General features: G+C 43.1%; 1 protein-coding gene across 1 annotated transcript in view; it reads right to left on the bottom strand.

Annotated features, from left to right (window-relative positions):
- ITGA2 (integrin subunit alpha 2) overlaps positions 1-27,849 on the bottom strand; it is a 596,388-nt gene that overhangs the window by 279,570 nt on the left and 288,969 nt on the right. The window contains exons 7-9 of the mRNA XM_085631250.1: positions 27,422-27,570; positions 10,356-10,506; positions 3,971-4,136 (exon numbers count right to left, since the gene is read on the bottom strand). Of these exons, the coding sequence (XP_085487376.1) occupies positions 3,971-4,136; positions 10,356-10,506; positions 27,422-27,570 (466 nt within the window). The remainder of the gene's footprint in view (positions 1-3,970; positions 4,137-10,355; positions 10,507-27,421; positions 27,571-27,849) is intronic.

Here is a 27,849-nt window from a genome sequence, read left to right as displayed (position 1 = left end):
GCAGGATTGATTTGAAAGATACGCCGTTAGTGCATCCAGATGGGATCCTATGGGTAGATAGGTCTTGTTTCAAACTCCCAAATGGTGAGACAACTTCAGCTTATGCTGTTACCACCTTGTATACAATCGTGGAGACAACAAGCATCAGACATAATTCAGCTCAGGCAGCTGAACTGATAGCTTTGACCAGAGCGTGTGTGTTATCTGAAGGAAAGAGAGTGAATGTGTATACCGACAGCCAGTATGCGTTCGGTGTGACGCATAGCTTCGGTCGTTTGTGGAAGGAAAGAGGATTCCTTACCTCCCACGGTACTAAAATACAGCATGGTTAATTGGTAACTGATCTTCTGAGTCACTTGTTTTGCCTACCCAGATAGCAATTGTGAAATGTAGTGCGCATAAGAAGATTACTGATGATGTTGGTCGCGGAAATGCTTTTGCGGATGAGGTAGCAAAAAGGACAGCCAGAGATGCTACAAGTCGCATGTATGTTGCGGGCCCTGCGAATTGGGTCAGGGAAAGAGGGATGTGTGAGGACACAATAGAAAGTGTGAGATTGATTCAGGGAGATGCTACAGAGAAAGAGTTGAGAAAGTGGAAAGAGAGTACAGGAATGTTAGACGCAACACGATGTTGGATAGAATTGTCAGAACACCAGCGTAGGCTGTTACCAGACGCCTACGTACTGCCTGTAGTTACTATGGCGCATGGTCCATCCCACATCAGTGCAAAAGGAATATGTAAACTTCTGGCTCCAGTGTGGCTGAACTAAGGGATTCCAAAATGTACAGATAATGTGGTGAAGCATTGTATCATTTGCTTGATGTACAATCCGGGAAAGGGAACCCCAACTCCGGCAGGTCATTTTGCTCCCCCAACATATCCTTTTGAGGTGTTGCAAATCGACTACATTCACATGGATCGATGTAACAATCTTAAATATGTTCTGGTAGTGGTATGTGCCTTTTCCAGATGGATAGAGGCTTACCCCCTGAAAGACAACACTGCTTTGTCCACTGCCAAGGTTCTTCTAAAAGAGTTCTTCCCTAGGTTTGGTTTGCCGCGCATTGTCTGGAGTGACAATGGAAGTGAATTTGTAGGCCAAATTATGCAAAAGGTGTGTACCGGTCTTGGAATAAGGCAGAAGTTGCATGCGGCAAATCATCCTCAGTCCACGGGTTTGGTAGAGTGCTATAACGGCACTCTCAAACTTAAGCTTGCAAAAGTACAAGCCAGCACAGGTCTTACGATTCTGTACTCAGCATAAACACATTATGCATAAACAATGGGCATAAACACATTATGCATCCCCACATAAGCATAAATCACTTCACGCCTCATCACATTTGGTAAGGCACCCAAGTAACACTGGTAAGGTGCATTCACTCCCTCAGGGCCTTGCGCCCCACGAGTCAGTGTTCCCACGCCAGGGCCCTGTCTTGGGAACGGGGCGGGGGTGTAACTCACCCCGGACTCCTAAAAAGAATGCACCCACGTTGCAGCTGCATGCCCTCTGGCGGTGCAGCTGTGGAAACTGGTACCACAGCGCCTTGGGAGCCCCTCCGTCCTGGGGCTCCTCTTTGGGGAGAAATCAGGCACCCAACACTTGAGCACCAACAGTGCCGCTCCTCCAGCCCCACCACCTCTCGTGCAGAAATCAGGCACCAACAGTGTGCCTGGCAGGCCCCCGCTCACAGGACCTCTTCTCGCTTCACCCGGGTTCCCTCCGTTTGCACACACGAAGGCAGGGTAGGCTCCCACCTAGATTCAGGCTCTTCTCCCACGGAGCAAAGTCTCTGTTGTCCGTTGGCACCCACCAGTGCGGGGTAGGCTCCCTCCTGGATTTCAGACTCTGAAGTGTCTCTCGGCTTTGGGCACCCACGAGGCACCGGCTCTAACTTTGGCCTGGCCCCACCCAAGACCAGGCGCTTGTCACCTGACTTCCTCTCTCTGCCGACTTCCGGGCAACCTGCGGGGCTCCCCCTCTTCTCACGGGATCCCTGCCCATGGTCAGGCGCAAACTTGCCTGACTTCCGCCCTCGTCATCGATCGGGCAATCCCCGACACAGATTCCCTGCTGCTGGGCTCTTCCTTGGGCAACACGGAGTGAGCCTCCTCCTGGGCACTACACACAGGGCTCTCCCCTCCACATGGGACCTCCACCCTTATCCAAGCCCAGTCGGCTCCGCTTGGCTTCCAGTGCGTGGCGCGGCTCCGCCCACAACCAGGCAGCCCGCCTGGCTTCCCAGACGCCGCGATGTCACGAAGTGAAAGTCTCCGTCGATTTCAACATTTTCGGGCCGCGGCGCCTGCCGCACTTAGGAATATTGAGCCCACTTCTAGGGCTCAAAGGTAAAGAAGCAAAAGTGCTCAGCACACACTCTTTGCCACTCACCCCCCCTCACTAGGGCTCAAAGGTAAAGAGGCAAAAGCACTCAGCACGCGCTCCCTGCCAATCACCACCCTCAAGTCTGGGCGGTGCCCTCCTCGCACCGAGTGTACTCTTCAGAGCACTTAGTTCAAAGTCATCATGAGCAGAGCTGGGTACAGGCAGGCCAGCACATAGGGACCCCCAGGAAGCAGCAGCTGGGTCCCACGGCGGTTTCTCTTGGCAGCCCAGCAGCCTGCCGGCCACCAGTTCCACAACAGGTCCAAGGTAGTACACCTGTCATGGGGTCACAGCCCCAATATTTATACTAGGATTGTCTTTGTTCTTCCTCCTGCACAGGGCCCTGGACCTAGTCTAAACCAATTCTGGGGGGTACTCAAGCATTTCTATACAGTGCTCAACAGTCCCCTTTGACATGGCAGGTCCTGGCCCCAGACACACCACAGGGGGGTGGAGCCAGCATTGTACAAGGCAGGCACACAGCTATGCAGGATCAGGGGCTACTCCTCCCACTACTCCAAATGCAGATCTGCCTATTCAGCCTAGAGCTGACTCACCCAGCCCCTCTGGAGCCACGCACCTCCCCTGTCCCTGTCACTCCAGAGCCAGACATGCAATACACATCAGGTAGGCCCAAAGACACATAGCACACAGAAATGCCAATTTCTAAAAGTGACATTTCTAAAATAGTGACAATAAACCTGCGCACACCATTACACAGCATTTATTATTACTATTCCAAGCATACCAAACTTGACCATGCTGCTCGTCTCATATCAGGAAGTACCACTGAAACACTTATCAGGGAATCCCCAATGCATTCCTATTAGAGGACAGCCTCACAGCAGTGAGAAACCAAAATGGCTGTTTGTCCTTACCAGGACATGTCACACAGTTAAGGCACATGTCCTACCTTTTTCCTACAATTCACCCTGCCCTTAGGGCTAGCTAGGCCCTACCTTAGGGGTGACTGATATGTAGTAAAAGGGAAGTCACAGACCACAGAATTGGCATCCACTTTATGTGCCACGTCACAGCAGCAGTAAACTGCGCGCGCAGGCCCTGCAATGGCAGAGGTCTGAGACAGGTTTGAAAGGCTACTTTGGTGGGTGGCGCAAGCAGCGCTACAAGTCCACCAGTAGCATTTAGTTTACTGGCTCCAGGTATAAGAGATACCACATTACTGGGGACTGATAGGTAAATTAAATTAGCCAAACAGGTGTAGACCAATCTTACCATGCTTTACCATAGAGAGCACATGCACTTTAGACTGGACATCAGTGATAAAGTGCCCAGAGTCCTAAAACCACCAACACCAGGTCAGAAAAAAGACTAGGAGAGAGGTAAAAAGTTCAGGGATGACTGCAAGAAGGGCCAAGTCCAACAGTGACAGAACCACATATATTGTAGGAGTGAACAACAAGAGTTCATTTGTAGTGTGCAGATGATAAATATGCTTATATTAAAACAACCTTCCAGACATTCTGTGTATGTGAATGTACTAACCGATCAAACCAACAGTAAGATGTACACAAAGAGTACACAAAAAGAGTACAAAAAGATGCACACAAAGAGATGTACCTTCAATGCTGAAAATGCGCTCGCCCAGTGTTCCAGCTTTGTCCAGAAGTGCAGCCTCATCAGACACATTAAAGAAATATTTCTCTGTTGGTACGCTAGCAATTGCTTTAATTTCATTAATTAAATTTTCGGTGTTAATGTCATTTCTGGTGTAGTAACCCAAGACCTTTATAAAAGATAAAACGAATAGAATCATGTTGTGAATCCAAACGTCATCAACAATATAAATGCTACTATTAGATTGTAAAAGACAGAAAGATTATTTCATTTAATATTTCTCTAATAAGTATCACAACTTGAAACATGTAAAAACAATGGCATTTCATTGCAAACTTCTTTTTTGACAAATAAAAAAACAATAGTGTGAAGTAATAAATAGCTTAGCAGGCTAATGTGCGACGGTAGAGAACTGTTTGCAATATGAAGACATAAGTTTCGAAACCTGAAAGAGAAATTCATTACATCCCTCCAATGTCATTTAAATATATACTGCAAAGGCCTCGATTACAAATTGTGGAGCATGGAAGTCCTGTGTGGCATTCCTATGTGGAATACCGCTCTACATAATTTTAAAGTGGGCAATATTGTACACAAACCCCCTAATTGCTAGGTGTGGGAACATCAGCCCATAAAATAGCATTAATAAAGGGCTGCTCCGCAGCCTGGACTGGCTATGCAGCCCCTGCATCATAAGGAATGAGGAGAACTTGTAATTCTCCCTCCTGCCAGGTAATATCCACCCCTTCCGCCTCCCATCATCAGAAATGTATAAATTAATTGGAACGAGTTCAGGAATAGCAAATGCTGGGCAGTGGCCTGAACTATTTTGAAACTCTTCACAAATCCAGGTGGCTGTCCTGTCTCTGACCACTGCCTTTTAGCTGCTTCCGAAGCAGCTAACACCTTTGTGTACTTCGCTGAACTTCCTACTACCTGTGCCTTATTTATTTATGTATAGTTTTTGGAATGCACTCTTAAGCCCTCATTATGAGACGCCCATAATCTTCAATTGTCCTAGGTACCGGGAGCTACTGGATCTGTTGGGATTATGAGTAACTCAGAAACACCTTTTGCCAACACATTTTACCCTGGATAATCTGCCAATGATAGAGAAACCACCCAGGGAATCAGCTGTGACAAATCTGACTCCTTTGTTATTCCCCAATCCTTAATCAACCCTTGGGGTCCAACTCATAAGGAGGTGGATATGCAAACCCCTGAAGATATTGCTCAGTCAGGTATTGTTATCTCCCGGGGCCACATCTATAGAACCCATTAAAGGGTGACTCTTAATGAAGGCCTCTGCGCGCTAAGAAGGAGGTAATCAATAATGGAACCTGAACGAATGTCCCATTATCAGATAGGCACAATGATGGGGTGTTAGAAATGGGGCCTCTAGTTGCAATGGTTTGCACCCTGTCCAAATAGGGACCCTCACTCTAGTCAGGGTAAGGTAGTCACACAGCTCAGAAAACCCCTGCTCACCCCCTTGTTTGCTTGGCACGAGCAGACAGGCTTATCTCAGAGGCAATGAGTAAAGCATGTCTAGATACCTACACAGTAACACAGTGAAAACACTACAAAAAGAGTGCACACCAGTTAAGAAACATAGCTAATATTTATCTAAATAAAACACGACCGAAATTACCAAAATCCAATATACACAAGTCAAGATATCACTTTTCAAAGATTAAGCTAGTTTTGTCCATAGAAATCAATGGATGCTTTTCTTTTAGTGCAAAGTACCTTGAATGCGTCAAAAATCAAAGACGAAGCAGGCACAGGGGAGGTTAGGGGCCCGAAAAGCAACGCAATGCGTTTGTTTCTTAGTCCACATGGGAGGTGATGTGTCGGTTCCCTACTGCCAGGGTAGGTGATGTGTCAGTTCCTTACTGCTAGGCAGGGGAGGTGATGCATCAGTTCCTTACTGTCAGGGGAGGTGATGCGTCGGTTCCTTACTAGAAGATGAGGTGATGCCTCGATCTCCAGACAAGCAGCCTCGGTTCCTTACTATGTCGATGAAGAGTGGGTGTCGAGGAATGGTACGTTGAAAAGCTGTGTCAATTCTTCAGAGGCGAAGCAGGTGCTGCGTCGGAGTCGGAGCGAGTGCCACAACGTCAGTAAGTCGGTGCTCGAGACTCAAGCTGCAGCAATTTTAAAGCTGCAGAGCAAGTGCTGCGTCAAGAAAACAGGCACTGCATGTCGATGTATGGATTTTCTTACCAGGTTACACTTCCTAGGGCCCAGGAAATGGATTTGGACCCACTTGGCAAGTCAGGACTCTCAGCAGAAGATCCCGGGCACTGGTAGGTGAAGTCTTTGATGGCCCTGAGACTTTTAAACAGGAGACAAGCACGCAAATGCCCTTGGAGAACCTTTGAAGCAGGATGTAGAAATCAAAGTCCAGTCCTTTCACTCCCAGGACAAAAACAGCAAGCAGCAGGCCAGCACAACAAAGCAACAGGCATGGTGGCAGTCCATCCTACAGCATTGAGCTCTTCTTCTGGCAGAATGTCCTCAGTCCAGAAGTGTTCTGATTTTGGGGTGCCAGAGGTCCAATACTTATACCCCTTTCTGCCTTTGAAGTACCCAAACTTCAAAGGAAAGCCTTTGTAGTGCACAAGACCCTGCCTTTCCCTGACCTGGCTCCAGACACACTATAGGTGGGTGGCGACAGCTTTGTGTGAGGAAAGGCACAGCCCTATTCAGGTGTCAGTGACAACTCCTCCCACCATCTAGCTCAGGAAGGCCCATCAGCCTGGTTATGGCCCATCAGGATATGCAAGTGACTGTCTAGAAGGACTGCACAAGAGCCCAAATGTCAACAAACCCAGACGTGTATTCTACTGACAGGCAGTGGCACAGAATGGGTAAGCAAGAAAATGCCCCTTTCTAAAAGTGCCCTTTTCGAACACGCAATTTAAAAACCAACTTCATCAAAAGATATGTTTTTAAATTGTGAGCTCAGAGACCCCAAACTCTAAATATCCATCTGCTCCCAATAGGAAATGACACTTAAAACATATTTCAAGGTAATCCCTTTGTTACCCTATGGGAAAGATAGTCCTTGCCATAGTGAAAAAAGGGTTAAAATGCCTGCTGCTAAGAACATGTACCATGCCGATCACAAAGTGCATACAATGTAAATAGGTCAGTGGGTTACTGTTTCTGTGAAAGAGCTCTTTTGTTACTTGTAGTTTATAAGTCAATATCCTAATATAGAACATTGAGCTGTTAAGTGTCATCAAAGAGCTGCATGCAAACTGCAAGGTATATGTTGGAGCTGTATGTTTTTTTGCACAGTCTTTCATTATCCTAATCTTCCCAAAAGGGTTCATTTGGGTAGAAAATAATAATTATTATTAAAAGAACCTCTAACAATGGGGTTATGTTTTAAATTCTGAATATGTGCTTTTCTAGAAAAAGGACTCAAACTACATTGCCTACCAGTATCGATGACATGTCACTCCTACACTACACCTTGTTGTCCTGTCTGATGTAACATTTCCTATACACTGATTTACACACATATGATTATCTCTGTGCAATATGGGTGTGATGTAAAGTGCTCTGACACCTGCACTGGTGTGAGTGGTGCTATAAAACTTAACAAATCTGAGAGACAGTGGTTATGGAGACTTGAGGGGCACTGTTAAAGGATGCTAGTGAAGGAATCCATGGCAGAGGTGGCCATTGGGGGGGTGCCAACAAACATTGTCGCACAGGAAGCCACTAGTGCAAAAGCCGGCCCTGCATTCCAGTAAGTCATATCCAATGCCCAAAGCATGCTTTGTTATCAAACAATATCTAAAATTGTGCAGATAATCTCAGGATGTTTCTGGACATTCGGATCATTGGTTATTTGTTTTGTGCTGCTGTAAAACTGCACTGATCACCACAAAAATTAACTCAGCAAAATAGAGCACCCCTACAGAGATTTAATATGGTGCTAAGTAGCACCTCAGTGCAAATTAGCACCAGCGAAAAATTAACTGCACAGGAAATTTTTTGTAATGAATTAAAGCAAGCCAGTACCTTAAATATCAAAACTCCCATGTTTTGAAATGATACCACCCGCCCAAAACGTCCTAGAGAACCAGACCTCCATGTATCCTATTCAATGCACAGCCACATAGGAACATTTTCAAGGAAACACTGTATTGGCTATGACTGCCATGCTTCTGATCCATCCAAGCCTATAAATGTTATTAGTGAGATAAACATAATAAGATGTTATTTCTGCACTGATGTTACACACACAAGCACACCCACGCACACGCGCACACACACTCACGCACACGCACCCCCCCCCCCCCCGAGTATGTAAGTGGTCAAACTCCCTAATGTAGCTAAGGGACCATTGAAGCAGGCGTTCTGTAGGGAACATTTTCATGGCACATGAGATAACACCAAACATGCATGTGTGGTTGGAAAGTAATCAAGCTTCACAACTTTTAAATTGCAACTCATATTAGGGGCTGATGTGGGCACAGGGACGGGGATGTTAAACAGCAGACAGGGTGGAAAGTATTGGAAATTGTTGCAGATGTTGGTACCGGTGGGACCCAACACAGTTCAGCACTTCGTTCACACTCATGGAGAGGAGAGAGGGCGGGATAACACAGGGTTCCTCTGTACACAAAGGGAAGTAGATGTCAGCTTGAAAGGGGATTATGGCTTTTCCTGTAATACAATTTCAGTAAAAATATGTTGAGTAACAATCCCTCAAGAAACAAATATTTTATTGCATTCCCATGTGTAATTCTGAACATGAAGCCTTACAGCAGAAGACTAAGAGACGTGTTTCTTTAATCCCAGGCATAGGAGGTTGTACAGAGCCAAGAAGGGAATGTAGCAGCACTGGGCATCCAAACAGGGCTCCCCTGTAGCTTATGGTTCAGGGTTCCAGGTGAGATGCTACTCAGACGGAATGGTGGAAAGTGTGAACTTCAAGCAGTAAACGCCTTTAAGTAATTCACTATACCTAAGTAAAGGCCTCAATCAGATATCAACAGTGCAAAGGTATTTGTATCACAGAGAGCACTTCCTATGTGCCTTACTTGGCAAGTAGAACAACTGCAACTGACTACGACAAAACTAACATGTTTGGGTGAAAGAGCATCACTTCACTGGCAGGAACCATCAGGAGATACTGGTGCTCACTGAAGCCAGAATGATGCCGATAACTGTTCATCCATCAATATGAGTGGTAGGTATCGCTATCTTCTCAATATATTCACAGAACATCAGATAATAGGTAGAGTTCGTCATCAATTTCAATTTGACGGATGTGGGTCTTCGAGAGTGAACTCAAAAGATATGCAACTCTTTCCTGCTATTACTAGAGCAGTTAATATCTTCATTTACCTGTGCAGATTACCTAACTTTAGGGATAGCTGTAACTGACAACAACGGAAACCTTTGCTTGCCTTAGAGTTTATGATGTAGACCAAGATTGTAGGTCAGACTATACGTCTCCACTTTTGTGATTTTAAGATGTCTCCATAAAGATGTGGACCATTTTAAGTGGCACGCATTATAGGAGCTGTTTTAGGGGAAAGACCAGGGCAACTAACTATCAAGAAAATTAAAGGAAAGGTGCCTCTTCAAGAGCAGGTAGGCCAAACCTATAGAGAGGGATTGCAAAATTTGACTACAGATGTTTGTGGAATAACATAGCATCAGAAAATACTGAGAAATTGCTATAAGAGGTGATGCCATTGTCAAACTGAACTAGGCTTTTGTCCATATGATATTGGAAAAGTTATCACAAGCAAGGTAATGGTTCTATTAGAGAAAACCCCAGAAAAACTGTGTTTGGCTTCAGAAGTTTCCAGAACAAATAGTTATGAGAGAATTCACCCAAGCATTAGTTTTTTAGGGAGCAGCTAGGAGGCAATGCCGTACAAAATTACACAAAGTTTACGAAGCTGGAGATTTGTAAATATTGGCAAACTTCTGGTGGAGGAAAACATCCACACAGCTCTACAGAGACTACATAACTTAGAATTCAAATATGTGCTGCATTGGTATGTTCTTACTCCTAAAAAGTTCAATCTAATCCAATTCATTCAGATTGAATGTTCATATTGACCGCCATGTTGTCAAATGACCGTCAGCAAAAGATGGTGGCTCTGTATAAGGGGTGGATAGAGAACCTGGCTATACATGTAAGTGGCAACATATATGGAAAATATTTTAAACTTGTCATTAGGGTATATAAAAATCTGTAAAAAATGCACACCTGTAACTGTTTCTCAGCACCACTTTGGATGAACCATTACAAAGAAGTGAACGCAACAATACAGGCACCGCAGTAAATGTGGTTCACCATTTAATTCAAAGGCCCTCCTTTATGAATGACACAAAAAGAAAAGATACTTACAGCAATGCCAAACCTAGTTATATTGTCCTTTTTACAGCCATCTATCACCGTCCGTAGCATGCTATTGTCATGTGACTCGCCATCTGTCACAACAACCATTACTTTTGCAGCATTTGCCCTTCCACCATTTTGGGGTAAAAAAGTGTTTGCCCTGCAACAATTAAATCATTTGATTAGTGCGAAATGTAAATCCTATTTGTAAGAAAAAGAAAGTAAAAATTAATTAAGGCTCCGTGGCAAATGAAGAAAGGACAGAAGAGGCACCATCGTTGGCTGTTTGTGTTTGTCGGTGGGTGTGTCAATATAGAAAGTTTCAATGTTTTCTTATTAAAATTAATACCCTCACATAAACATAAACATCTACATATAACTTAAAATAGCATCACCTGCACCAACATTTTTTAATCTCATAAACCTTACCGGATGCTAGAGGGCAATGTTCCAGAAAGATTTGTATCCTCTGTGCAAGCCTTTAACAACTATGCAGTTGTGAACACATGCTTCTGCTCTTATTTAGTACTGGTAATCTTCATTGCACTGAGCACTACCTTGTTCCATCAAATCTCTAACATTATTGAGGCTTGGTTTCAGACACCTGTGCGAGCCCATGGAATATTAGTAGCACTATTGGCTTCTTCTCTTATCCTGGAGGAATGATCAATTCACCTTCTGGAAGTCTGTTTTGTGCTATCTAAGAAGTATAGTAATAGTTGAATACACAGACTAAGCATTAGAGACAAGGAGTCCTGGCGTAAACATAAGGATGGTTACTGATCGCTGACATTGTGTGCTTCTCCCATGTCACAGCCTTAACATATGTCAAGCAGCTACACACGATTCCTGCATCAGTCAAGGCTTAGATGGGATCAATGGCTCAAACAAACAACTCAACAAAGGTAAGTGACACAACCGTTTTGCGGTATGTTAATGGTATTTCTAGAGCAAACAAACACGGAAGCTTCATAGTGCCAATGAGAAACCCAGAAAAAAAGAATATTAAGACAGTTTACAAGTAGTTTGAAACAGTAGTGTTTTAATTCCTTTTTTAATTGGATGAACGATAGTTGAGTACGTAGCTAAATTGGTAGCAAATTCCACTCATCGAGAGCTGCTCAGGAGAATGCTCTTTTGCCAGAGGAGGAAGTGCGGACTATGGGAACGTTTAAGAGGAATTTGCAACCAGAGTAAAGATAACAGGATGGGGTTAAATTTGAAATATGGTAGACTGGAAAAAAGAAGCTCGAATGTAGAGAATTCTGTGTTGGATAACCAGGGTTTTTGATTTGAATCTTTGGGCCACTGGGAGCCAATGAAGCTAAACCGAGAAGGAGTAACATTGTCCTTAATAGCACTTTTAACATAAGCACAAGCTGACACTTTGGGATCAATTGAAGCCTTCTAACCATTTTCTTAGGAATGGTCAGGTGACAGGAATTGGCGTAGTCCAGCTTGACTGGATGAATGAAGTGACTTTCTGTTTGTGATAAAATAAAGAAATACATGGCAAGATCTTCTTTAATAGCTGAAGATGCCAGAAGCAAGAATTGTAACCTTGGCAATTTGGGGTTTGGAGTTAATATGGCATCTGGTCAGGCCTCCCACCATAGCAACATGGAAACAGAGCTATTCATTGAGCCCATAACACCAGAGAGGCCACTCATATCTGGAGATCCATGGGAAGCATGGCTTTCAAAAGAAGCAAGGTGGCAAATTAATGCCATTTGTTTAGGACAACCACAGGGATCACTGATAGATGTTGTTTATAGATTATCAAGAGATAGATAAACATGAACCACATGACTAGTATTTGACTGTCCTCATGTGACAGTATATAGTTCATACATTATGGCTTATTTACAAGCCCCTTGTGCTTCTGGTACGTCACATTGCATGACGCACCAGCGGCGCAACCTGCTTTCCGATACTTACAAGGGCACATAAAGCCACATACAAATATAAGCCCTGATGAAGTCCAAGAAAGCTTGAGTGAAATCCGTTGGCTGGATGTTTTTAAACCTTTGAATACTGATTTGAATAAAGTAGGAATTTATCTGATGGGCCCAAAGACTCATTGATCAATTTGTTTATGGGTGCACCATTCCACCTTTTATTTTGCCAAGTTTTCTTCTGCTCTGCAGTAATTATGTTATGTTATGTTGCACCGTGTTGTGCTATTTGAACTACATGTGAGGTGCCGTGGAGAGGTCCGCCATTGACTTTTTTTTTAATGTCTAGTAAAGGATAGACCTTGAGTAGCCGAGTCATCACATCAAAGCAAATTTCAAGTTAAAAGGAATGACTAGACATAAAAAAAGAGAAATACGATTGAAATTGAGCTAGGTCACTTAAAGAACAGCCTGAATTGACAGCATCAGGACATCGAAGTCGGATATCAGGTATTTCTCCCCTCAGAGTTGGGAGACTGTCAACCACTTAAGGGATCGAAACGTTGCCTGTTTTCAGAAGTTAATCCAGCTCATGTCATTAGTCTGCTGAAAAAAGATGGCTGAAGTGATACATTATCCATTCGTCTTGGAGAATGTTGCATGCTTATGTTGGGTTTACCCCATGCATACTGGTTTTCTGAGGTCTTTCCGGTATCCTGCCACTATTCTGCAATTTATATAAATGTCTCAATTTTGGAGAGAGGGTCGGGTCACATGAAAATGCAGCGAACCCTGATATTAACAATGGCCCTCTCAATTTCCATTACATCAGGTACATACATTGTTTTGAACACCATCCTGGTGTGCTTTAGTGCCATTAATGCAGAGCCACATGATGTAAAAAAGGGTGAATCAGTAACTAAGTGCAGCCTAAGGCAATATCCAGGTTCGTAAGCCTTCCTATGGGCTGCATCACAGCATCCTGGAGTGGAAATGGGTATTATATGAAAACATTATTTTGTATGATTTTGGGTTGTCAGCTGAAATAAGTTGCCATAATTTTAATAATCTGCTACTAGGGAACCTGCCCGTTTTTTTTAGTTCCATATTGTAGGACATTTTAAAAATGCTTTGTGTGAATCCGTGTGCATCTCTTCACCACCTTCCTCTCTTCTCCCTTGCAGGTAAATATGGATGCTTCTCCAGACCTGGTTATATACCTTGTTTCTGGCATTCGTAGTTCTGTTTCTACATTCATACAGGCAAGATAACTAGCCCCAACATGTAAAGAAAACCAACAGAAAGAGCTACTCATGAGGCCACTCGAGATCTTTGTAATGTTTTCATTGGCCTACAGAAAGCTTTCTAAAAATGGGAACTGGATTATTAATTGCAAAGGATGCGAGTCCTTCACAAGTAAAAAGTCTGGAATTCTCTTTTTATAGGAAACCAAGTACCCCATTGTAGCATTTGGTACTTGTGCTCGATGTTCCCCCTCCAATAAGAGTGAGGCAGCATGCATATTAACCCTGTATGTAAACCCAGGAGTCATTTGCATTTGAAAAAGGCACACTCACCAAAAAGCGTCACGCATTTTTGAAATAAATTAGGTCCTGCAACCTCGATGTGCACGCTAATGTGTCTCCTGGAAGGAGTGATTTTGTGTTTGATGTATGGGTGCAGCCACAGGCATGCCAGGGCACCAATCCTTACGTGTTTTTCAGAGGCATCAATGACATCGTTTTCAAGGGATTGAAACCCTCAGAACTGCCGCAGCCAGGGGGGAATGGAAACCTGCCGATACCTTCAGGCCATGGCACCATGGCACCATGGTGAGACGCAGGCTACTTAAGCTGCGCCTTCAGTTGTGTTCACAAGGTGGCATTATGAGGCTGGATGCAGGGGTTGGAAGAAACCCAGTTTATTTTGAATGTGACTTATGGGGCAATAACAACGATCGAACTGTAGAGTGATACTCTGCAAACGACTGGATTATAAATTATTACAGCCCATACTCACCGGAGGACAAAATAATATAATGATTTAAAGGGCTGAAATTAAGATAACATTGAAAACAACATCGTTCCTATGGAGAGCAGGGGAATGCTGGGACATGCAGTCTTCCCTGAGCGTCTAGACTGTTCCATCCAAGGAGAGTGTGGCCAGAATGTTCCTCCCAATGAGAGAGAGGCAGCATGCATATTAATCTGTATGTGAGCCCTGCACACTTGCTGAAATGTGTCATGCTGCTTTGAAATAAATGAGATCCTGCAACCCCGCTGTGTGCCGTAATCTGAGTGATTTTGTGTTCCATATAATATATAGATAAGATTTTCACTGAAAAAAATAAAGGTTACAGCGACGTTATAGTTAGGAACTAAATTTACAAAAACCTTAGAAATTCACTCCAAAAAACAAAGGTTACTGGAATGTTTCACATGCCCAAAACCTGTGAAATTCAGCAGTTCTAGTTACCTGAGCTCACTATAACTTAGACCCCTGCAGGTCACTGCATTTGACCTCTGTTATTATCATCACTCATGACTTGGTCAGTAGCTGTGTCAGTGACTGGGCCAGAACGGAACCTCACCTGCCTCTTTTTCCAACAAGAGTCCACAATTTGGGGTATTATCATTTTTTTTTTCATGCTTCATGGTATTGGGGTGACGCTCCTCCTCCTATGTGGAGGAGCCACCACTGCTTACACACCCAGGAGCCTACAGGTTGGCTGCCTTTGGGGGGTTGGCCACTGGGCCTGGAGACCAACCCCCCACTGCACACAGCCAAAGAGCATGTGCAGCGTTGGGTTAGTTGTTTAAAATCTGCCAGGCATGTGCATGGTTTGCCAGTTTTCTGTTCATGTTCCAGCTACGATTTCTGGCCGGATTGTTTATAAACTAATCTTTTGAAGGTTGTGAGGGTGACCGAGGCCAACCATAAGCCCACTCTCTGCAGATTCTGCAGCGTCAACTCCAAAAAGGCACGCGCTGGGGAATTGCAACTTGGGTTTGAGATCCCTAGCCATAGTTCGTGTTCCAGTGAGTATCCCTTTCCAGCTCGTAGTTTGAAGCACGTTTTCATAAAAGCCCATGGTCTTTCTAATATTTTGTGGGTTAAACCCAATTCCAGATGGATTTGGGCTGGGAAGCCATGCTTTGGTAGGTCAAACAATCATCTGTAAGTGTTAGCAGATTGTCCAAGAGGATATAGTCATTTCCAAACATGATCCATATTGTAAAGTGGGGGGTTACCTGGCACACATGAATTTTGTCAATGGGTCGAGGGTAGGACCCCAGGGTTTTTTACGGAGTTGACAGGCCCATTTCTGTTGTGGCCAGGGTTCAGTTGGCAACTCTCCTCGATGCTTTTGGCTAATGTTCCATTCCATTTCAGCCTCTTAAAACTTGCCCCTGTCAAGTTAAATTCGATTTTAAAAGATTTAAAATATTTGAAATGTGCGAGGCTCATGGTCTAGCATGGCTTGTGATTTCATGGAAGGATGTATGGTGGTTGGTCTTCTTCTGTCCTTCCATTCACTATTCGAAGGTTGACTTGGGTGCACATATCCAGTAACCTCTCTCCTAACTGGTCTCGTCTTTTAAAAACAAGCTAGATTTACTGAGATATATTCCATTGTTCATTTTGTAAAGGCACAATATCATCTTCAAGTACATTTTAGAAGAGGTCCTTATTAAAATCGCCTATTAAGAGCAATTGGAGTGCATAAAATGTTTATCACTGACGTCCACATTTATTGTTTGGAATGTTGATATGATGATACACTTTGCCGGTTGGCGAGTATGTATAAGAATGTTTATAATTATGAGAGGTTCTGTCTGGTTCAGCAACTAGTTTTCTACCAGAGCAGCCAAAATATAGGGGGGCAGATTTACAAGCCTCTTGCGCCACTTTAAATCTGCCCCAGGGCTCCTTAAGGACTATGGGCCATATGTAGGTAGCCTAATACCGGTCGGTAACGGCCGATTTTCGGTAAAAATCCCGTTACCGACCGGTATTCAGGTTTTTGGTATGTAGGGGGGACATTTCAGGATTCGGTAATTTACCGAATCGGTAATTTTACCGATTCGGTAAATACCGAATCCTGAAATGAGATGTAGGGGAGTGTGTGGGTGTAGTGTGGATTCGTTATTTACCACCAACTAAAAGTTGGTGGTAAATGACGAATGTCTTAGAAAAAGCATTATTTGGCCCTTAGAAGTGTGCAATGTGGCAGACATACGTGCCACATGTGCACACATGCAGGAATCAGGGGTGCAACAGGGTGTCACTGTGACACCCTGCCACCCTTGATTGTGCTCCCCCCATTACCGATTCGGTATTTACCGATTCGGTAATGGTAACTGGCTTCCCATTGATTCCTATGGGCCTCCTGGCCCATAGGAATCAATGGGAAGCCAGTTACCATTACCGAATCGGTAAATACCGATTCTTAATTACCGACCAATTCCAATCGGTAATTCTTACCGACTGATTACCTACATAGCATTTACCACTTCATAAATACCGAATCGGTAAAATTCGGTATTTATGAAGTGGTAAATGTTAGGCTACCTACATAAGGCCCTATATGATTTATTTTCACATCTAGGGCCTTATGTAGGTGGGCTGGCATTTACCACTTCATAAATACCGAATCATACCGATTCGGTATTTATGAAGTGGTAAATGCAATGTAGGTAATGAGTCGGTAAATATTACCGATTCGGAAAAATTCGGTAATTATCGAATCGGTATTTACCGATTCGGTAATGAGGCATACCTTCCCATTGATGGGAAGGTATGCCTCATTACCGATTCGGTAAATACCGATTCGGTAATGGGGGAGCACATGCAAGGGTGGCAGGGTGTCACATTGACACCCTGTTGCACCCCTGATTCGGCCATGTGTGCACATGTGGCGCACATACATGCCCTAAGGGCATGTATGTCTGCCACATTGCACACTTAAACGTGCACAAAAATGCTTTTTTTCACCTAATCGTCATTTACCACCAACCTTTAGTTGGTGGTAAATAACGAATCCCCACACCCACCACACACTCCCCCTACATCTCATTCATGATTCGGTATTTACCGAATCGGTAATATTACCGATTCAGTAATTTTACCGATTCGGTAAATACCGAATCATGAAATTCTCCCCTTACATCTCAAAAGCCAAAATACCGGTCGGTAACGGTATAATTACCGAAAATCGGCCGTTACCGGCCGGTATTTGGCTTCCTACATGAGGCCCTTAGTCTCGATGAAACATGAATTCCCCAAACCACCATTAAGTCTGCTCTTTCTATTAGTTTATTGTGCCAAGGTAGTGAAATTTATATACTCAATCAATGTGATAGAGATCAAACTCCATGTGTCCTGCAAGAAGATTACATTAAATTGTTGCCAGTATGCTCTCACCTTGGGATCACTTAGTTTAACAAAGAGAATGCTTAGTTCAGTTTTTTTTTCTTTGAGAACTGGTTTGGTTTTTAACAAAATCTACCAAAAAGAAAGAAGGACATTTAACAAACTATTTATTCATACCTATTGTACAATGAATTTATGCCCATAGGTTGTATTTTGTATTTTTAAGTATTTTGTAGTATTAAGTATTTATAGAGTGCAACATTCATCCCAAGGGACATCACGGCGCTGGGACCGAAAGCAGTGCAGTGAGGAAGGATGCAGGTTATTTTAAGATTAATGTTTGGTAGGGTCAGTATCTGGGGAACAATAACGTTTTTTGGTTCTTTCTGAAAAGCAGATGGTCATCTGTCAGGCATAGATTGAGTGGGAGGTTGTCCCAAAGGACCACTGCTGCCTTAGAGAAGGAACGAACGCCCATCCTGACTTTGGCAGTGCGTTTGACCATTGCAAGGGCCTGGTGACGTGATCTCAGGTTGCCTGATGGGACGTGGAATTCCATTTTGTCTCGCAGAATGTGTGGGCCTTTCTTATGTAGGGTTCTTTGTGCGTAGCAGAGGAGCTTATATTTGGCTCTTTGGCGCACCGGCAAACAGTGTAGCTCCTTCATGCAGTGAGATGCTGAGCTGTATCTGTTTTTATTGCAGATCAATTTAGCGACAGCGTTCTGGACTACCTGGAGTCGAGAAAATAGGTATTCAGCCATGCCAACATAAAGTGCATTTCCATAGTCTAGCCTACTCAGGAAAAGGGCCTGTGTCACTGTTTTCCTGCAATTCAGAGGGATCCAGGGAAAAAATCTTCTGAAAAGCTTCAGTGTAGCAAAACCTTTTCCGCAAAATGTGCGTACCTGATCGTGCATGGATAGGGCATCATCGAAAATGATGCCCAAATTCTTTGCAGCACGCTTGGGTTCTGGGGCGGTGCCTAGCACTTGGGGCCTCCGGCTGCTGTCCCAAATTGTGTGTGCACCCCCAAAGAGCAAAATCTCAGACTTTCCAGCACTTAGTTTTAGGCAGTGCTCAGTCATCCAGCCTGCAATTTCAGTAAGCAAAAGACACATAATTGATGGACGGAATGCAGATGCCCAGAAACCGGTCCAAGGATGCTTGTTTCTGGTCCAGGGAGGACATGGCTTGGCAGTTCGGGCTGGACTGTTCCCACAAGGAAAAGGCTCAAGACTGATTTGCATATGGCTCGGTCCAAACTGGGGTGGTGTGGTGAGCAAAAGAAGGATGGATTTAACCCAGATCCTTGTGACTGGGGTGAAGGTTTGCATTGTCCAGCATTCCGTCCATCAATTGTTTCTTTTGCATATGTCGCCCTAAGTTGGAAGGGTATGCCCAGACGTGGGTCCCGTGCTCACTGCACCACTGGATTCAAGCTAGCTTGTCTGATGACGGGGGATGCCCAGAAACCGGTCCCAGGATGCTTGTTTCCGGTACAAGGAGGACCTTGCTTGGCATTTCGGGCTGGACTGTTCCCACAAGGAACAGGGTCAAGACTGATTTGCATATGGCTGGGTCCAAACTGGGGTGGTGTGGTGAGCAAAAGAATGATGGATTTAACCCAGATCCTTGTGACTGGGGGTGAATGTTTGCATAGTCCAGCTTTCCGTCCATCAATTGTTTCTTTTGCATATGCAATTTCAGTAAGGCAGTTGATTAGGTTGCTCTTACTGACAGTATTGGTCAAACTGTCAATCAGGTGGATCATTAATTGTGTGTCATCAGCGTATGAACAGATATCAAAGCCCCATTTCCTGCTAATGTCTGCCAGGGAGGAGACATATGCATTGAAAAGGGTGGGGCTTAGAGAGGCTCCCTGTGGAACTCCATATTTAATGTTTTCTGGGGAGGAGAGACAAGTTCTAATTTGGATTTTTTGGGTTCGATTTTTCAGGAAGGATGCAAACGATGACAAAGCTTTTGAGCATAATAATTTTGAGCATAATCCTTTCTCGCGGAGGATTCGTAGTAGATTATTTTGAGATATGGTATCGAAGGCCGCAGTAAGGTCCAAAAGGATTAATGCTACGGCTCTGCCTTGATCGACTAGGGATCTGATATTATCAGATACAGCAAGTAAGGTGGCTTCGGTGCTGTTATTGGCCCTAAAGCCGGTCTGCGATGTGTCCAATAGGTTATTGGTATCCAGGAAAGTGGTTAATTGTCTATTGACCAATTGCTCCAGAACTTTGGACAAGTACAGTAGTTTGGAGATTGGTCGGTAGTTTGCTGGGTCATAAATTTCAAGGCCTGATTATTTTAGTAGAGGAAAGACCACTGTTTCCTTCCATATGTCTGGGAAGGAGGCTAGCTCTAGGGATTGATTAAAACTTTGGTGACATGGGAGCATAGAACTAGTCAGGAAAAGTTGAAATGTGGGCAGGGATCTAGTGACGATCCTGCCTTGACCTCAGTCATAACTTTGGCTACCTGTTCTTCTGAAAAGGGGGTCAGTGTGGTCAGATGGACCTGAGCTAAGGAATGGGGTTATATGATTACTGCACCTCCTGGGTAGGGTGTGTCCCCCTGGGCACAACTCGCTTCCTATTAACTAGGATTCCAGGTTGTAAATAAACGATAATCAGTAGAAACGATAGTTCAATCCTTGTATTTTATTTTTACTCCTTGTGGTTATTCATATGGTTTCACTTCATTCCATTTGAATGGCGAACCTTAAATCATAATGACTGGACCGGGATATCCAATGCATTTCGGGGCTCTCACCCTTCATCAGGGACCAATCCTATAACAAACATATAATGTCATGAGGGACAAAAACCTATGTTCATATGATGCATTTAGATGCATGCAATCACGCTTATTACAATCAAATGCTAATGCCTTGCTAAATGCGATGTTCAAAAACGGAAAGCTTCTCAATCATTAATTCTTACTGATGTCGTAAAATAAACAACAAAACTGGTGACCGTGTGCTTATCAAAAGCGTGCTGGTTATTAAATTGTCAAGCTACTCGCTTCTTCTCAGAGTGGCCATGTATTAGTTTGGGGTGAGGTGTAACTGATGTACCATCAATAGTATTAGTAGCATATGAATATTTATTGTGCTGTACTCGGTAATTTTAAACATGCGGCGATTACATAAAATGTGGTATCTCGGATGTTTAGTCATGCTTCCCTAATCTGAAATGTTAAAAACGTGCTCATTCGGTGATTTAGTCGAGTGCGCTCAAAAAGAAAGGATGCATCGTCGTGCCGATTAAATGATAGTGTGCTATTAAATGCTCGGCGGTAAATTAAAAGCGCGGGGGTGAATTAAAAGGTGAATTAAAAACGTGCCTGTCAACAAAGTATTTTGTTAGGAAACCTACGGTCCAGTCGTGGTATTCTGTCTCAATACGACGAGTGTATCATTCGCATCTAGGTGCTAGTATTTCAAACTGGTGTATTGGTAATCAACAACGGACTATCCTTGTCTATGTTGTTGGCGATATTAGTAATTGACAAGGGACTATCCATGTCTGTATTGTTGATGGCCATCTTTAAATGGTCGTTCAAATGTGACTACTGATGTGGTGCATAGATCAATATATATCCCGTAAGTGTATTTTTCGTTAAACTCTGCTTGGATGTGTGGTAGAAAAATAAATAATTCTAAACAAACAAATATTAGGTGTGCATGATAGGAACAAAGAAGACCCTGATAATTACATTGTGTACTATTAGTACCTGGTAAGCGCACAGAAAAAATTAATAAATGTTAATGATAACATAGAAACATCATTTTTAACAGTCTCACATGTTGTTAAAAAAGGGTTCATAAATAGCATGAAAATTCTATGCGGTCATTCATTCCATATGGTTTCATGGAGTCCAATGTTTTTATCCAATGGTTTTCTCGCTGTAGAAGGTATTTTCTGTTGTCTTGACCCTCCCTTCTGGCTACCACTTCTAGGATTAAGAATTTTAGTTGACTGATATTGTGGTGATTCTCGTGGAAATGGTTGGCCACAACTGATTTCATGTTTTTCGTGTGGATGTTTGATTTGTGTTAATTTATTCTGACTTTGATTTTACGTTCGGTTTTACCCACATACACTTGTCCGCAGGGACATTTTAATAAGTAAATCGAGTTCATTGTGTCACATGTAGCTGTGACTTGGAGTTTGATGTTGTTGCCTTTTCTGGGATGTGTGATGGTTGCACCTGGTATTATATTATGACAGTTGTTACAGTTGTGACATGCCATTGTTCCTCTATGATTTTCCTGATGTGTATCTTTGTCACCTATTATTGTGTGTAACATTTCTCCCATGTTCTTATTTCTGGTATACGCAAAAATAGGAAATTCTGAAAACAATTGATTTAAATCTGGTTCTAGGTTCAATATCGCCAATGGTGTTTTATAATCCCTTTAAATCTTTTGCTTGCTGTAGAGTGTTTAGACACCATCACTAAACAATGGTTGTTTTGCTGGGTGACTTCTGTAAAAGATCTATTCTGCTTTTGGAATGGCATCTCTGTTTGGCTTGATCAAGTACGAACTTTGGATAGCTTCTCTGTGTGAAGCGTTCAGTCATTTCATCTAGCCACGTGGTGGCAATTTATGGGTTAGATACTATCCGTCTTACCCTCAGCATTTGGGAATAGGCTAAGTGTTGTTTCAAAGTTTCTTGATGGAAACTCTCATAGTGTAAGGTGTTGTTGCGATCCGTGGGTTTTCTGTGGATGTCATTTATGTCATTGAGTTTATTTAATGCTTCCACTAGAGTGTTTTCTGGACCCTTCCATACTATGAACATGTCATCGATATAGCGAAGGAACAACTTGCAATACTCAACCCATGGGTGTTTAGTTAAATGTTTTCCTGTTCAAATTTTTCCATGAACAAATTGGCATACGCCGGCACGGCGTAATTGCCCATGGAAGTTCCTGTCATTTGTAGGAACCACTGATCTTTCCATCTGAAGTAGCTTTGAAAAAGGGTTAATTGTAACAATTCCATGAGAAATATTTGCATGTCTGAATTTATATCCATTTGTAGAAGAGTGTGTTCTACTGCTTCTATGTGGCATTGAGGTATGCAATGATTTTATGTCTATGGTACACGAGAACAGTTTCATCCGTATTAATTGTGGTTTTTTGCAATTTGTTCAGGAAGTCGGTGGTATCTTTGACAAATGTTTGCATTTTTATAATGCTGGGTTGTAGATAACGATCTAAAAATTGTCCTATTGGTTTGTGTATTCTGCCTCTAGTAGATACAATTGGTCTGAATGGCGGGCGGAAGGGGTCTTTGTGTATTTTAGGTACCATGTAAATGGTTAGGCTCCTAGGGTGTTCCTGTATTAAAAACCTTTTAGTTCTGTCATTAATCACTCCGTTTTCGTAGGCTCAGTTAATCAAGTTTTTTGTGTAACAGAAAAGTATTCCATAGGGTTTGTTTCCAGTTTGATGTAAGTGGATTCATCCGAAACGTGTTTATTAACCTCTTCCTCGTAGTGTGTGGTGCTTAAAATGACTAAGGCGCCTCTCTTATCAGCTTTCTGACAAGTTATGTTGGGGTTATTTGCTATTTTTTAATGATGCCAAATTCCTTTTGTGTAAGATTACTTCTGGGTTTTTTTTAAGGTTCAATTTAGTTAAATCTTGCTTTATCAAGTTTTCAAATGTATCCAGCGTTTTATGACTGGTAGGTGCCATGTATGTGCTTGAGGGAGATAACCCCCGTAGTATATCCGGTTCCGTTGTTTGTTGTTGCGGAAGTAGATTCCCGAAAAAATGCCGAAGGCGTAATTTTCGCATGAATTTGAACAAACTCACTTCTAATTCTAGGTGGTTGGTATTGGTGGTGTAAACACATGAAGTGCCTTTTTGTAATGTTTTCAATTCCAGTGAACTGAGGTGATAATCTGATACATTTATGACCAGGCTTAGGTCGTTGTCTGTTTCTTCCCCTTGTCTTTCTTCGCCCCTGTGATGCTCCTGGTGTTTGGCATCTCTCGACGTGGTCAGATGGACCTGAGCTAAGGGATGGGGTGCCATATTTTCCCAGTCAATATCATCCCCCTTGGGGAGATTATTAAAGCATGTGTAGATTTTGGTCACTTTATCTATCAAGAAAAGCCGTGGGTGCCATAGTTTGAGACAGACTAGTGGGCTTGCAGAGTTATCGAATTACTTTGTAGAGTTCTTTGGATGAGCTACCATTATCTTCAATCCTTTTTGTGTAGTAATTTGTTTTAGCATTTTTTAGGGCACAGTGATATCTTCTAAGTTCGATTAGGTAGTTTTGTCTGTCTTTGCTGTCTTTTGACAGTCTCCATTTATGCTCCTGGGTTCGACACTTTCTTTTCATTAGTTTTAGTTCTAATGAATACCATTTTTCAGATCGAGTTTTGTTGGTGGCTTTACTATTGAGTTTGGGGGCACACTGATCAAGTGTTTTCTCAATCTCTTGATGTAGATGTTCAGCTATTGTATGAGCAGAATTGGAATGAGCTGTTACGGGGCCGTAGTGGGAGAAGTGTGAGGAGAACGACTCCAGGGTGATTTTATTCCAGGCTCTTTTCACTGTTTCAGCCTTGGATGATTTATCTGGTAGGCTGAAGGAGAAAGAGATTAGGGAGTGGTCAGTCCATGGCAGTGGTTTAATGTCATAGACATTAATAGTTTTTATATTGGAGAACAACAAGTCTAGCGTATGTCCAGCCGCGTGGGTTGGTTCGGTGATCCACTGGGTTAATTGCATTATTGCCATGTCATTTTCCAGGTGTTTAACCCCCGGGTTGGTGAGGTTTTCATAGTGGATGTTAAAGTCACCTATAACTAGGAACTGGTTCTGTTTAAGGCAGAGTGGGAAAAGTTGTGATAGCAAGATAGAGCTAAAGCTGGGGTGGTAGCCTTGGGGGTTGTAGATACCAGCCCCTCCAAATAATTTGTATTCTCCCTTGGACACTGAAAACACTAGGATCTCATGTATGCCTGTTTGGGTGACTGTCATGGGGATGCAGGTGAGGTGCTCTTTGAATAGGATGGCTGTGCCCTCCCTTCTTTCCCTTTCTGTCTTTTTGTAACCGAGTGGTAGGGCAGAGACAATATATGGAGTGTTGTTGTCATCTAGCCATGTTTCGGTGACAAAAGCCAGGTCTGTGCTTAAGTCATCTAAGGTTTCCCAGATCTCAATGCTGTGTTTGGGAAGTGATCTCGAGTGGGAATAGATGCAGCTCAGAGGCAGGATATTGGGGTTGGGGTTACCATCTTTCTCTAGGTGTTGGGCATAATTATCTTGACTGACCTATTTGCAATGACAACATGAGAATGGGCCTTCCTGCTCAATAGGAGATGCTTTTATACAGCGCATGCTTTGTTTTGTTTCATCTGCCAGGTCTAAAAGCCTATCTCTTGAGTATGTGAGGAGTGGAATTTTGTTTGACATTACAGGACTAGAGTTTCTGGCCCCTGGGCCCATTCTGGCGCGGACGGGCGCAGACGGGCTTGCCTTAGGCGCTCCTTCGGCGTGCCAGCAGCTGCGCAGCGGCCCCGTTTTTTTAGTGTGGCATGGCTAATCTTGTGGCTCCTCCCTCAGCGCTGCTACCGGTGACTTCCTGTTTCCTGCTGAAGCTATGTGGCCATTTCCGTGCCCCCCGCCCTCCTGATGTTGGTAGGTACACTTCCGCCCTTAAATATGATTCAATTTTACTTTCAGCCCTCAAATTCAATTCAATTTCAACAATACGATTTAGCAATGCAATTAAGAAACAGTGCTTTCAAGTGTGGAAAACAGTGCAGTTCTGAACTGATAAAAACTATGACGACGGTGCAGTTTAAAACTGTTTAAAATTGTCTAAAATATCTCGCAACTTAGCTTTTTGTCTAGTCTAATGGCTTTTGGTAGAGCAGAGAGTTCGGTCCTTACGGGTATCGCGCAGTGGCCTCGTTTTTGTAGTGTGGCGTGGCTAATCTTGTAGCTCCTCCCTCAGCGCTGCTACTGGTGACTTCCGGTTTCGTGCTGTCTAAAATATCTCACAACTTAGCTTAGGTTACTACTCAACATGACCCGTAGAAGTGGCTGGTGTAGGTAAGCGCGGTGGGGCGGGGGGAGTCGAAAGAGGACGACAAGGGAAAATAACATAAAAAAACGCTTACCTTGCGTGCACAAGGTAAGTGGTTTTCTAATACTTTATGCTATTTTCCCTCATCGTCATCAATTGACTCCCCCCCATGCCACACCACCGTGCTTACCTGCACAGGCCGCTTCTGATGACTCATTATAAATCGGATGTTTCATCTGCCCTGCACGGTAACACCACAACTTATCCATATGTTGCCACTAATTATTGTGGGGATTTTTTATGATCAGCACCATTTGTAGTATAGTGATAGTAACATATTTTTGCGTATTCCCTGACATGCTAATATAATCTACACTAAGGCCATTGAATTATTTATGTTCAAACCTATAAATTGGTTGAGAACAAAGAATTACTGTAGACATAGCATTGAGCGGAATTCACATAGGCATAATTATTCTGCAGCTAGCAGTGTGAGTGCAGAAGTGTTGTGGAGGTCTCTTGACCCTAACACAAATATGTATCTTGGGCATCGTGAGACAGTTTTGTCTACCTATAGGCCCCTCTTGCAATTTGCTAAATTTGCTTGTTTGTCCCCAGATTTTGTATCCAACTTCTTTTGTCCTGATGAATTCCCGACTCTTTGAATGATTTCCCACAAGTCGAAACATCCACACCCTTATTGATATATGCCTGTATTGTAGAGATTATCAGTGAGCAAAACTTTAAAAATTAGCTGTTTGCCTAGTGTGCATTATTTCTAAACAGCCGATTTGTGTTTACTGTCATTCCCAGTTTTATCTATCTGTTCACCTTCACAAGCACTGCTCGTAGCACTCATACCCTTTGGGTCTTTTTTATGGGCTTTTTCCGTAGGGCAGCGACGCAGGCCTCCTCACTGCGCTCCCCTACGCCAAAAGGAAAGGGGAGGAATGGGCTGTATCTATATGATACAGCTCATTCTTGTCCTTTTCCCCAGCGCCGGCGCACAATGGGCTACCGTGCACCAACACTGGCACCTTTGCACCATGTGCAAGGGTGCCTGCGTTGCAGGGATGATTGATTTTGTGCAGGAAGGAACCCTTCCTGCACAAAATCTATCCATTCAGGTGGTTTCCTTTTTCTATGTGTGCTGCGGAGAAATGTTTTCATTTCTCTTTGTTGCGCCTCCCTAATGCCACCCCTGGGATGGCGTTAGGTTCTGACGCATTCCCAGGTTTACTTTGCCTCGTAAATCTGTGAATGTGACAGGTTCCATGGGTGTTGCTTGGGAACACCCACAACAACACCCATGGAACGCCCCTTTTACGCAGTTTTCTGCGTGAAAGGGACACATATTTATAAGGCCATGAAAAGCCACGTAAAGTGTCACATTGCACCACCGGAACATCAAACAAGTGACGTTCCTGGTGCGCAAAGTGCCGATAGGGCCTCATAAATGAGGCCTTTTATGTTTTGCAATTCCCCTCTTGTAGAAATATGTATCTTATATGTATTTTGAAGTAACATATTCTTCACCAGATGTTAAAAATGTTATATTAGTGTGTCTTGATTTTCCATTTAATGAACATAAAGAGGACTTCTATAGCGTTTTGTCATTGTGTTTTGTAAGTCATCCCGTTTTTGGCTAATTGAAACTAATCAGACTACAATGCCATCTCTTACCCAGGAACACATTTATCAAAATGACAATAATCAGTGAAATGTCTTACCTTGTATAATCAATTGCCTTAAAGGTATTTGTGTATTCTCCGCCAATTTGTGTTGTCCTCGACACTGCTTCAATCATATCTTTTTTGTTTTGGTAAGTGTTCATATTGAATATCACTCTTGGGTAAGTTCCGTACTGAATGAGGCTTACCTTAAAAACGCAAATGACAAACATATATCTCATTTACTGTGGTCAAACAAACTGTTTTTTTTTCATTATTAATTTTTTCATAGTTTGTTCCTTACATGTGAGAGCTAGAAAGAATGTCATATCTTATTGGGATGAACACACAATGGAAACTACATTGCTATGTATAGAAATCCCCAAAAAATCACCAAACAAATCCTGATGAGTGTGGTCCATTACAATATATCTATGTAAAACCCTAGGTTGGAGTGACCTCGCAAAGAGAATAAACAACACGAAGGG

The sequence above is a fragment of the Triturus cristatus genome, chromosome 2_1, assembly GCF_964204655.1.
Source record: "Triturus cristatus chromosome 2_1, aTriCri1.1, whole genome shotgun sequence".
In the NCBI taxonomy this organism is placed as follows: domain Eukaryota; kingdom Metazoa; phylum Chordata; class Amphibia; order Caudata; family Salamandridae; genus Triturus; species Triturus cristatus.
Note: the sequence above shows the minus strand (reverse complement) of the source record. Positions and strands in the feature narration are given on the sequence as shown.